Genomic DNA, 12515 nt, shown 5'->3' with positions numbered 1-12515 from the left:
ACTGACTTCTGGAATGTTTCTGAATCTGGAAACAGACCAGGAAGGAAGAGGAACCTGGCATTAAGCTAGCAATTAAATATGTGTGGTGGAGACAGTATTTTAGGAAATATTTCCTATTGTATTTTTTTCTTCTGAGTCATGACCTCTTTTCCCCTGAAACCCTTCTGAGTTGAGGCTTATTTCCCTAGAGGAAAGAAAGGGCAGACACGGGCCAGGGGAGGGAACATATTTAAAAATAAGGAAAGCAGGAAACAAGGAAAAGGATCTGATGGGGTGTGAAAGCTGGGGAGCAAATATCGAGGTAAGTATCTTCCACACCCCCTCACACCTTGAGACTGATCTTTAGGGGAGGTGTTGGGGGGAGTCAGGAAGCCACCGCTCCCACCCTGGCTGGAAGGGGCTACAGGGGGTGCTGAGGCAGCATTTGCATTGTAAAGCCAGGTTTTCAATTGTCCTGTGGTTCATACAAAGTGTTTCCAGGTGGTGCATGACAGGGCATGATACAATGTTCAGTCCTGACGTGAAAAATGGGTTCCCTTTGGTTTTTTCTTCCAATTCTTCCCATTGTCAAGGAGCAAATCTTTTTTTTTTTTTTTTAAATATTTTATTTATTTATTTGACAGAGATAGAGACAGCCAGCGAGAGAGGGAACACAAGCAGGGGGAGCGGGAGAGGAAGAGGCAGGCTCATAGTGGAGGAGCCTGATGTGGGGCTCGATCCCATAACGCCGGGATCACGCCCTGAGCCGAAGGCAGACGCTTAACCCCTGTGCCACCCAGGCGCCCCAAGGAGCAAATCTTAATTAGAAGTTATTAGGTCTTTACTACTATTATTGCTGTACACCTAGCCTTGGGCCCAGGAAGAATCTGTTCTATTCATTGGCTTCCTCACATTGAAGGGGAGATGGAAATGGTTCCCATAATTGGTGTTAAATAGGCAGGTAGCAAAACATAGACTAGGAATGATAAAGGGAACTCGGATTTCAAAACCGGGAAGTAAACTCAGTGATAAAGGGACATGTTTCATTGTAAGCATGTATCAGTGGAATAGTTCAAATTCCTCCAAGAAATCTGTGACAGGAAGGAAGGGTAAACAGCACTGGGGATTTTCATACACCGAGCTCGCAGAACTCCCCGAAGCCGGAAGAGAAGAGAAGGACCTGGAGGCGTCTGGGTGATTGCTAAGCATGACTAAGTGGGGGAGACATCGGGGAAGCCTGATGCCTGCTGGCTTCCCAGAGGAAGGATTGAGTGAGGATTCCCTAGTAAGACCACACTGTGTTTCGGTGCGGTGGTGCTGGAAGGGACCGTGTGAGCTGCCTGGCTTCTTTTCCCTGGTTCCCTCCCCCCTGTGGCTGGGGACATCTGGTCCCCACCAACAAATTTTCCCTTTCTCATATAGTGCGCTCTTCTGTCCTCAGGAGAAATTAAGCGGCTGATTTAAATGGTCAGGGTTGACTCAACCTTGCTGTTTATTTCACTGCTCACCTTGTGAATCTGCGTGGCTTGCGAGGCTGAGCACCTCTTCTCCGGGACTGGGTTGCGGCTGTGCTCTTTCTCCTCCGCGCACCCCCTTATCGTCTCCTTGCTTCCCCTGATACTAGAGGCCTGCTTTGCTTGTGCCACTTTCTAGGACCTGAGGTTCCGTCTCCGAATGACGTGGGCTGGGCCCGACGAAGGGCCGTCGGGACCGGGACGTGAACTTGCGTGTTCCGGCTAGCTCTCTGCATGTGCCGGATACCGTAAAGCTAAACTAGAACACGGTGGTGAATGAATATACAAGAAAGCCCGGTACAGATGGTAGTTGCCATTGTAGCTCATTCTGTCGCTGCCGAGGGTGGCATTGTCCTGTGGGGCTGGAGGAGCCTTCAGAATTACCACACAGCTCAGGACCCTGAGTAAGGTTGGCCTGCATGGAGCTTGGCAGCCCCCCGTCCAGCAGCCAACGAGGTCGTGATGGAACAAGGGAATCTCCATCGGCGACGCCCCAGAACAGGGCCCAGCCCCTGCTGGGTGAGAGTGGAGAAAGAGTAGCTTTGGAAGTGGGGCCAGAGTCCAGAGACCTGGTGAACGGCAGTGTGGGGCCCCTTGGGGGTGTGGCTCTGAGGAGGGCATCTTCCAGGCCACGTGTATTGAGAGTAACACTTGGGACCCTTAGTCAAGACAGCCCTGTGAGCTGGAAATGGTGCTGGGGGGAGAGGATTCCCACACTTTCTGTAGCAGAAGGAGGAAAACAGCTGGTGGAGATGGAGCCCTGTATCTGAGGAGTATGCTCCCGTTTGGTCTCGACAACATCTGCCTCACATCTGCATCGTATTTCGCCTGGATTATGATAATTGTCTGCAAGTGGTCTTTCCACTTAACCTTTCCCAAGCAAGCCTGATTCTTGTAATTAAGTTTTGCTGTTTGGGTGATGTGATTATGCAACGGGTGGTTCTGGTGATAGTGTCAGGTTTAATGGTTTCTTCTTCCAGTGTCAGTGCGGTAAAGCAACGCTTTCGAGTGTGGGGCACATGGCTCTTGTGGCATATAAAATGGGTCTAGGTGCTGCATGACAGGTCACTATATAATGTTCAGTCGTGAGGCAAAAAATGGGTTCCCTGGATTTTTTCTTCCAATTCCTTCACATCAAGGAGAAAATCTTAATTAGAGGTTATTATGTTTTTATGCCCCTAGAACATTTACTAGACTACATTTTAAATAAACAATAAGCCCTAAGCTTAGTGCTGAGTACAAGCAATAGTACTTACTAATACTGTTTTGTTTTCATTGTACAAATGAAAAGTCTTATTTTAAGAAAAGTCTTAATTCCAGTAAAATGAACATATAGTTATATTAGTTTCAGGTGTATAATATAGTGATCAACTATTCCATACATGACTCAGCGCTCCTCACGGTCATTGTACAGTGTTTGCTGTATTGTCATCTTCCAGTTGTGGCAAATTCTACTGAAATCATACAAAATTCCTTTTAATGGAAATACTAGGGGGTATTATGCTAAGTGAAATCAGAAAAAGACAATTACCAGATGGTTTCACTCATATGTGGAACATAAGGAATACCATGGAGGACCACAGGGGAAGGGAGGGAAAACTGAATGGGAAGAAATCAGAGAGGGAGACAAACCATGAGAGACTCTGGATGCTGGGAACCAAACTGAGGGTTACAGAAGGGAGGGGTGTGGGGGGACGGGGTAACCAGGTGATGGGTATTAAGGGGGCACATGTGGTGATGAGCACTGGGTGTTATACGCAACTAATGAATTGTTGAACACTACATCAAAAACTAATGATGTACTATATGTTGGCTAACTGAACATAAAATAAATAAATAAAATTTAAAAGAAAGAAAGAAATTCAGGTAAGTTCAAAAGATGGTTGAGTTAAAGAAAAAAATGATGACCATAGGTGATATGTGGATATGGGAAAAATTGTGGACGTGGAATGGGAGTAACTGAAGTATAGATGAGTAGGTTGGAGAAGGGAATGGTACCAGTGATAGTCAGATGCAATCAGTAGGTGAACAGAAGCTAGGTCGCTTGCTGCTGACACCATAATGACGTCCAGAGACCGGGTGGGTGGAAGAAGAGGCTGGGCAGGGGGCAGGGGCCAGATCACCCAGGGCCTTGTGTGTCTCCTAAGATGCTTGGATTTGTCCTCTGGGTCCTGGAGAGCCATTGCAGACTTTCAGACAGGAGAGTGAAATCATCAAGGAAGAGACTGAAAGGAAGCAGAGAGAGACATGGGAGGGAGAGCAGGGCGTCTCCAGAAAGAGGCCGTGACCAATAGCATCACGTGCAGCAGTAAGGTAGAGGGGGAACGACTATCCCCTGCACTTGTGTTGGGACTCCTATGACTCAAGCACGTGTAGTGTAGATTGTAGCGTTTGGGGGTGAGGCCATTGAGAATAGGCTAAATTCCAGTATGCCGAGGAATGAAGAAGTAGAAACAAAAGTCAGTGGCCTGCTCTTCTGGAATACTTGGATGAAAAGGGGAGGAGTTGAGAAGGTAGATAGAGTGGGCTTGTGTGTTTATTTGCTTTATTTTGAGTAAAGAGATCCAAACCTTTTTATCGCTAAGAGTATAGGAAAGGTATAGGAGAAGTGGAATTTGACTGACTCAAGAATGACTCTGGCCCTTCACCATGGAAATAGGATGCTAAGTCTGCCTTCCACTAGAGAACAGAGATCTCTCTAACTTACTAACACAGTGAATGGTAATTTCATGAATTTATCAGAGATTTTAGCTACAAGTGACTTTTTATTTTTTTTTGTTAGAGACACATAATATTAGTGTCCAAGGCAGACTAATGATACCAACTATTTATCTTTGTACGTTGCCTATGCTCGTCCCTGTACTGACTTTATTATTCATAAGGTAACATTTCTGAATGTTAGCAAAGATGGCCTTTATATCATTTTCTACGGCTGCCATAACCAATGATCACAAATTGAGTGGCTTAATACAATAGAAATTTTTTTTCTTTCATGATTTTGGAGGCCAGAAGCCTGACAGCAAGGTGTTGGCAAGATTGATCCTTCTGGGGAAGCTGAGGGCCCATCCGCTCCATCCAGTCTCTGGGCTCCTGCTTGCTACTGGCAGTCCCCAGCTTGTACCTGCTGGATTCCTCTCTGCCACCACCCTTAGGTGACCATCCCCTCATGTGTCCCTCCTTCTCTGTCTCCTATAAGGACAGCTACCATTGGTTTTGGGGGCCACCCTATTCCAGGATGATCTCATTGTGAGATCCTTACCTTAATTATACTGGCAAAGACCCTTATTCCCAATAAGGTCACGTGTTGAGGCTCTGGGTGGACATATATTTATTTTTTTGGGAGGGGGAGGGACAACAGTTCAGCCCACTACACTTATTAAATTAAGAATTAATTTCACCACTTATGGAAGATCGATATAAAAAATATTTTGAACTACATTTCTGTGTCTTAAAAAAATCAAGCTATAATTCACATGCCATAAAATTCACCCTTTTAAAGTATACAGTTCACTGGCTTTTTAAAAAAAAGAGTTTATTTTTTTGAGAGAGAAAGAGCACAAGCAGGGGGGAGGGGCAGAGGGAGAGGAAGAAGCAGACTCCCCGCTGAGCAGGAAGCCCAATGCGGGGCTCGATCCCAGGACCCTGAGATCATGATCTGAGCTGAAGGCAGATGCTTAACCAACCTAGTCACCCAGGCACCCCCACAATTCACTGGTTTTTAATATATTTATGGGGTTGTTCAGGCATCACTACTTCCTAATTCTAGAACATTTCCAGGACCCCCTAACCTCCCCCCGCCCTCGCCAAATCCCATATCTATCGCAGTCACTCCCTATTTTCCCCTTCCTCAACCTCTGGAAACCACTGATTTATTTTCTGTCTCTATGGATTTTCCTATTCTGGGCATTTCATGTAAATAGAATCATACAGTGTGTAGCCTTTTGCCTCTGGCTTTCTTCACTTGGTCTGTTTTCAGGGTTCATCCATGTTGTGCACATGTTAGTACTTCATTCCTAAATTAGAGCTCTCCAGACAAACAGAACTAATAGGGTATGTCTGTCTCTCTCCCTCTCCCTCTGTTACATATAAACAGAACTAATAGGATATGTATGAACTAATAGGATTTCTCTTTATTTATATCCTCTATCTATCTATCCCTCATATATATATTTCATCCAAGTATTCCAGAGGAGCTGGCTTAATATATATAATATTATTAATATTTATATTATTATAAATATTATATATTATATAATATATAAATATTATAAAAATATATTTTATATTTATATATTTATATTTATATAAAAATATTATTTATATATTTCATATATATTTATATATAAATATTTATATATTTCATATATATTGTATCATTATTTATATATTTCATATATATTGTATCATAGAGACAGGGAGGGAGGGAGAGCTGGAGGGGGAGAGAGAGGGCTACAGGGAGACTGACTGACTGATTTTAAGAAATTGGCTCATGTGATTACAGAATTTGGAAGCTCAAAGTCTGCAGGATAGGCCGGCAGGAAGAGCCGATGCTGCAGTTCAAGTCTAAAGGTTGAATTCTCGGAGAATTCCCTCTTGCTTACAGAGAGACACTTTTGTTCTATTTGGGCCTTCAACTGACTGGATGAAGCCCACCCACGCTAAGGAAGGGAAATCTACTTTACTGAAAGTCCACTAATTTAAATGTTAATCTCTCCCCAGGACACCCTCCCAGAAATATCCATGTTTCACCAAATATCCTGGTTCTGTGGGCCAGCTCAGCTGACGCATAATATTAACCATCACAATTCCTTTTGATGCTGAATAATATTCCATCATTTGGATATAGGACACATTGTTTATGCATTCAGCATTTGATGGACATTATGATTGTTTTCACTTTTTGGCTATTATAAGCAAGGCTGTTGGGAACATTTGTGTGGAGTTTTTGTGCGCATTTCTGTCTGTTGCAAAACCATGCTTGAAGACCTTGACTCCTAGGTTATCCCAGTCTCCCTTTTTAAGACTCATGCAGTACATTTCCCCCTGAATTCTCAACCAGGAAAATGTAGACCTTTCCAGATAACTATTAAATTTTAAGTTGGCAGGCAAACATGATTACTGTAGAAAATCTCTTTTGGGAAGAAAAATATTCTTTTATAGATTCCCCTCCCTGTGTTGAGTCAAAATAATTTTATTATACTATTGCTTTCATGTATACAAACTCAACACTGTATAAAAATTTCTCAACCTTGCTACATTTTTAAAAAAGGGGTCAACAGATTTTTTTTCACCATTTTAAAGATTTTACTTATTTATTTTAGAGAGAGAGTGAGCACATGGGGGGGGGTAGGAGCAGAAGGGGAGGGAAAGGGAGGGGGAGAGAATCTCAAGCAGACTCGCCACTGAGCGCGGAGTCTGACGTGGGGCTCGATCCCATGATCCTGAGATGATGACCCAAGCCAAAACTCAGAGTCAGCCCAACTGACTGAGCCACACAGGTGCCCCAATCTTGCTACATTTTCACCATGATAAAATTCAGACCAATTTAGAAAGCAAAATGTAGTGTAAAAATCAAATTAAAAACATGAGTGATATTAATTCACTGTGCTAGATTATGTTATTTCACTACAATCACCATTAATGAGAATGTGTAGTACCAATTGCTTGTGGCACATGTTCCTCTGACCAGCATGCCTGTGGTTTATGTCATCTAAGGACAGACCATTTATTCCACCCCGTGCTTTAACTGAACACTGCAGATATTTTATTTGTACACGCACTGTGACATAGTTTGGCCTTCACTTGGCATGAACACATTATTTATGTATGAACTCCACCTTTGCTCTTTTCCCATTAACCTAGAATAATTAAAGTAGTACTACTAATTGGCACAAACGTAGGTTTTTGCACAAATGCAAATGCAGGCACTGAAATCATGTGGCAGAACTCCAGAAGATCCAGAAAATGCTTTGTGTAACCCCTATAACACCAGCTGCTTCTTAGCCCGTGTTGGTTATGATTAGTCTCCGCTAAATAAATTGAAACACCTCTGTAATAACAGTGGCTTAGACAGAAGAGATGTTTGTTCCTTTCTCACTGAAAAGAGGATATGCCATGCTTAGCAGGATGGCTCTGTGGTCATCAGCCACCCTGGCTGCTAGTTTCTGCCTCACTATTCTAGCAATAGCTTTCATCCTCAATGCTGCTTCCTAACACAAGCTAGCTGCCGGGGCTCCGGCCTCATTCCAGCCCCCAGCGAGGAGGAAAGGCAGGAGGACACCCTGTAGGCCTATTTCCAGGAACAATACAATGTTTTGTATCTCCATTGGCCAGAACTTAGTCCCTGGGCCTCCCTTAGATGAAGTCAGCCTGAGAAATGGGTCTATTCTGGGCAATAAGAACAACAACAATCAAAAAAACAATAGATATTTAGTGGAAAGGTATCAGCTTTCCATCTGTACCACATGGCCCAATTTTAGTAGGGAGCTGTGCCCCCAAATCAGTAGTCAGACAACCAAAAACTAGTGAAGAGCCATTGTTATCTTCATTGTAGTTTCTCAAGGAAACACCAAAAGGGAATAATGTTCTTTAGTCAGCAGCAAAGATCTCTCCCTCTTGCTACCTCTCTTGATCATCTCCCATGCAAGACAGCTGCCCTTCATGCTCCTTATCCACTCCAGAACTCTCTCCAACGTGGACAGTGCAGCCTTTGTTTATATATATTTCTTATAACCTACCATCTTGGGCTCAGCGGATCTCCAGTAGTAGATTGGAATTGAGTCTGAGCTCTCCCTACTTAGAACGTGGGCACCAAGCAGAACCTGTGAGGAAGAACTTCTTGGGCTGCAGAATGATGGGAGAGGAGGTGTGCTCAGACTGCAGAGTCGAACACCTTCCTCTGTTTTCTGCTTCAGGTTCCTTCTGCTGAAATCCTTGTGGTTCTCTCCTGCAGGGGCACAGCATGTATTTGGGCTGCGGGGATACTCTTCCCACTTTGCTGTCCCCCTGTCTTCAGGGTGCCTGTGCACAGTGCCTAGCTCCTGCGGGATTGTATTTTCAATGCGGCTTCTAGAAAACCCTCCAGTTAGAGAATTTAGATGCTCTGGGGAGTCAACCCATCAGATTTTAAATTCAATCGCCATCTCTTTCAGGGCTTTGGGCCCTTTTAACATGAGAGAGAATTGTTCACTGGACTTGACAGTTTTTTGCTCAAGGAGGCTGACGCTAGATAAGGTGTTCTCCGGGTGTAAAGCCCACTGGGAACCTTCTCCATCCCTGCCGGGGTCTGGGCGGCACGTCGGTCTTGTTGATGACCAGTTCTGCCCCACCGAAGACCATTAGGGGCACAGGCTCTTGTTGAACTCTGAGCTGGGTCCAGGAGGCTCCTTCTGGAGGATTAAGAAACCAGTTTAGCCACCCCCCACTTCCAGGAATCTCGTTTGTTGGGTTTGATTTAGGAGCCTGAGGTCTCTGTCATCCCCTGCTTTTAGTTCTGTTCTGGTGGCTTGGCTCAGAGCTCCATGACTCGCCTTTGCTCCCCAATGACAAGAACTGAGGCAGCCTTTAGGATTGTGATAAAGTCTCATATTTTTCAGAAATTCTTGGCTATGAATTCTTCTCATTAGGACCTGATTTATGGACTTCCAGCTCTCCAAGCTGTGTTCCGTCACTTTTGGTAGATAGCCTACTGTAAATGTTTTTCCAGTCTGAGCAGAAAGGCTGAACGTATCCATTAATACAAGCTTTTGAATTCAGTATCCCAATCCCAGCAAATTCCCACTCGGCCACATAGTCTCTCTGCATCAGTGTTACAGTTTGCACATGAAGGGAATCTCTTTGTTTTAAAAGGAGATAACTTTGTTTTTAAATTGATAAAGATTATTTCATTCATATACTGTCCCCCAATTTGTAAAATGTTTGATAGTCGACAGACTATATTATTTAGAGCAATTGCTTATATAATTTATAAATAAATATGCAATATATATTCAAAAACATGTACAGGTAGGATGCACGTTGAATTGATCATGCATGGGACAGTCCCTCTCCTGACATTTTGTTTTGAAAAATTTCATATCTAGAGAACAGTTGCAAGAATAGTATAATGGACAGTATTTTATTCTTCACATGACAATTTACGTAATAATTGTTAACATCTTACCGATGGCTCTGTTTTGCCTAATGAGGGCAGGAAGTTTTCATTTTTGCTGAACCATTTGAGAATAAGTTACATGCGTCATGACACGTCACCTCTAAATACTTACCAGGTATCTCTTAAGAAGAGGCGTGTTCTTCGATGTGACCCCTGTACATCATCACACCCAGGAAGCAATCCTGAGGCAATACTCTTATTATACTATATCCAATATGCTGTTCATTTTCCAGTATGGGTTTTCATAGCTTGGAATCCATGCATGATCTCCAAGGTCCGCCTCTGTAGACCTGCACTTAGTAGATGGCATTAACTTGGCTCAGGTGCTAGGTCTTCCAGTACCATTTCATTGGCTCATAAACTGACTCAGAGTTCCTTCTCCCAGCGGTGGTTGGCATCGTATCGCCCGCGGATTTCTCAAGCCGCAGTGGTGGTTTTTATGCCTCCTTGATCGCAAGTCCTACAGCAGCCGTCAGTTTCCCGAGGATTTCCTTTCTCCTGCATGGAGCCAGTTCAAAGCTTTGAACTTGTCCAGGCGTGGCTGCCATCGGCCTCCTCTCTGCTGGAAAAGGAACTAAATTTCTTAAGAAGCTGTGTGTGTTTTAGTAGATGAAAGCAAATTTCCATTATCAAATTTCAGAATATTTTCATCACCCCTAAAAACAACCCATTGGCAGTTATTCCCCAGTCTCCCCTACCAACAGTGTCTGGCCTTTTCTGGGTCTTTCATGTGAGTGGAATAATACAGTAAGCGGTCTTTCTTGACTGGCTTTGCCCCCTTCGCAGAAGATTTTTTGAGGTTCATCCATAGCGTGTATCCGTACTTCATTCCTTCTTATTGGCGAGTAACATTCCGTTGTATGGATACGCATTTTATTGGTCTCCTCATCGGTTGATGGATATTTGGGTTGTTGTTACTTTTTGGTGATTATGAATAGTGCTGCTGTGAACATTTGTGGACAGGTTTTGTGTGACGGAGGTTTTCAGTTCTCTTGGATATATAAACCTGGAAGTGGAATCGCTGGCTCATGTGTTAACTCTGTATTTAACATTTTGAAAACTAGAAAACTGTTTCTCACAGCTGCAGCATTCTGCCTTCCCACCAGCAGTACGTGAGGGTTCCGATTTCTCCACACCCTCGCCCACTCTTGTGACTATCTCTCTTTTTGACTGTAGCCATCCCCGTGGATGTTAAATATTAGTAGCTCGTTCATATTTATTTTTAACGGTCAGTGTTAAAAATTTTGTGTCAAATACGTAAAACTACCTCCAATTCATTTTTTAAAAATGTGGTAAAATATCCATAACATAAAAGTTACCATTTGAACCATTTTTAAGTGTACAATTCAGTGGCATTAAGTACATTCACAGTGTTATGGAGCCATCACCACCACCCATTTCCAGAACTTTTTATCATCCTACACTGAAACTCAGTGCCCATTAAATAACTCCCCATTCCTCCCTTGGGGATGGAATTCTAGTCCGCATTCTCTCTCTATGAATTAGCCTATCCTAGGTACCTCATATAAATGGAATATACAATATCTATCCTTTTGTGTCTGGCTTATTTTATTTGTTGTGATGTCCAAAGTTCATCCATGTCATAGTATTTGTCAGAATTTCAACCTTTTTATTCAAATTCTTTTTGTAAGCAGATCTGGCAAAGTTTTCAATACCAAGCTAATAAAGAAAATGTGCCTCGTGCTCCGGGATGCTCTTTGTGTTGCCTTTAAGATCCTGGGACAGCTGCCTAGAGAGAGGCACCCCCCCACCCCTTCTCTCTTGTTTGCAGTGGAATGCCGTGCATGCCTCCTGCCTCCCATACTCATTGGTCAAGTCAGAAGGCATTTCTTCCGAAATATTGCTGTTCTAGATTTTCCTTATGGCAGTAATCAAGACTTACTAAGAGGATTTTAGGTGGGCTTCCTTGTCCTAGACCACTGGCAGAGGAGATATTTTACTTTTCCGAGTATTTCTATGCCAGGGACGACCCTTTTGTAGGGCCAAAAGTGCAAGTTGTTTTTGCCTATGGAGCTCATTAGAGTGTGTGTAAGAACCAGCAGCCTTTATTTTAATATTTAACCCCAGAATCCTGCGATCTACCATTCGTCTCATTGATTTTTCCAAATAATGGTACTCTGACATGTTTATAAACTGTAACTGCCTTAAGACCTGTTTGTCCAGTGTGTATGCTTAGCAACGTCTGTATAACTGGGATGGATTCCATTCTTTATTTATAAAAAAGTTATTAAGTGAATTCCATTGACTTCGAGTTTATCTTGTTGATACAATTGTCCAAAACAAATATGAAAGGAATTATTAGTGTTCCCTTGGCTCTATAGATTAAAAGTTTGGAACATACCAAAGCCATTGAAGACCTAAATAAGTCCAGAGACAAACTTGAGAAGAGGAAGGAGAAAGCTGAGAAAAAGCTCATGTCTGTCAAGTCGGAACTGAATACTGCAGAGCACGAGACTCAGGAGGATAAAGAGAGGGCCAGGAATATGATGGAAGTGGTAACCAGCGAAACGAAGACACTAAAAAAGTCCCTGGAAGAAGCAGAAACGAGAGAAAAGCAGGTGGGTAGAAATCTGAGGGTGAAATCTTGTTTAGGAAAAAAGGGGACAATTCAAAATCTTGGTAATTATTCGTACGTTTCTTCAAAAACAATTTACAAAGCGTCTTTATCGTTTCAATGTATCTGCTTGCCCTCTAGCATCTTTCTGGCATTAAAATAACCATTATGATTTACTCTGCTGAGAAAAATAATTCACAGTTTCATGGCACGGATCGTAGGAAAGAAAACGACATTCTCATCAAAACAGTGGAAAGGATGTGGACAGCCAGGTTCTGGTTGTGGAGAGGTTTTG

At 43.0% G+C, this 12515-nt stretch overlaps 1 protein-coding gene across 12 annotated transcripts in view; it reads left to right on the top strand.

Moving 5' to 3' along the window:
• Positions 1-12515, top strand: part of CCDC170 (coiled-coil domain containing 170) — a 101782-nt gene that overhangs the window by 77436 nt on the left and 11831 nt on the right. For all 12 annotated transcript variants that reach the window (XM_057310966.1, XM_057310965.1, XM_057310967.1 and 9 more), the window contains one exon: positions 11988-12224. In XM_057310966.1, coding sequence (XP_057166949.1) covers positions 11988-12224 — 237 coding nt within the window. The remainder of the gene's footprint in view (positions 1-11987; positions 12225-12515) is intronic.

This window comes from Ursus arctos, unplaced genomic scaffold (assembly GCF_023065955.2).
Source record: "Ursus arctos isolate Adak ecotype North America unplaced genomic scaffold, UrsArc2.0 scaffold_13, whole genome shotgun sequence".
Lineage (NCBI taxonomy): Eukaryota > Metazoa > Chordata > Mammalia > Carnivora > Ursidae > Ursus > Ursus arctos.
The sequence above is the reverse complement of the archived record's forward strand: the minus strand, read 5'-3'. Positions and strand labels throughout refer to the sequence as shown.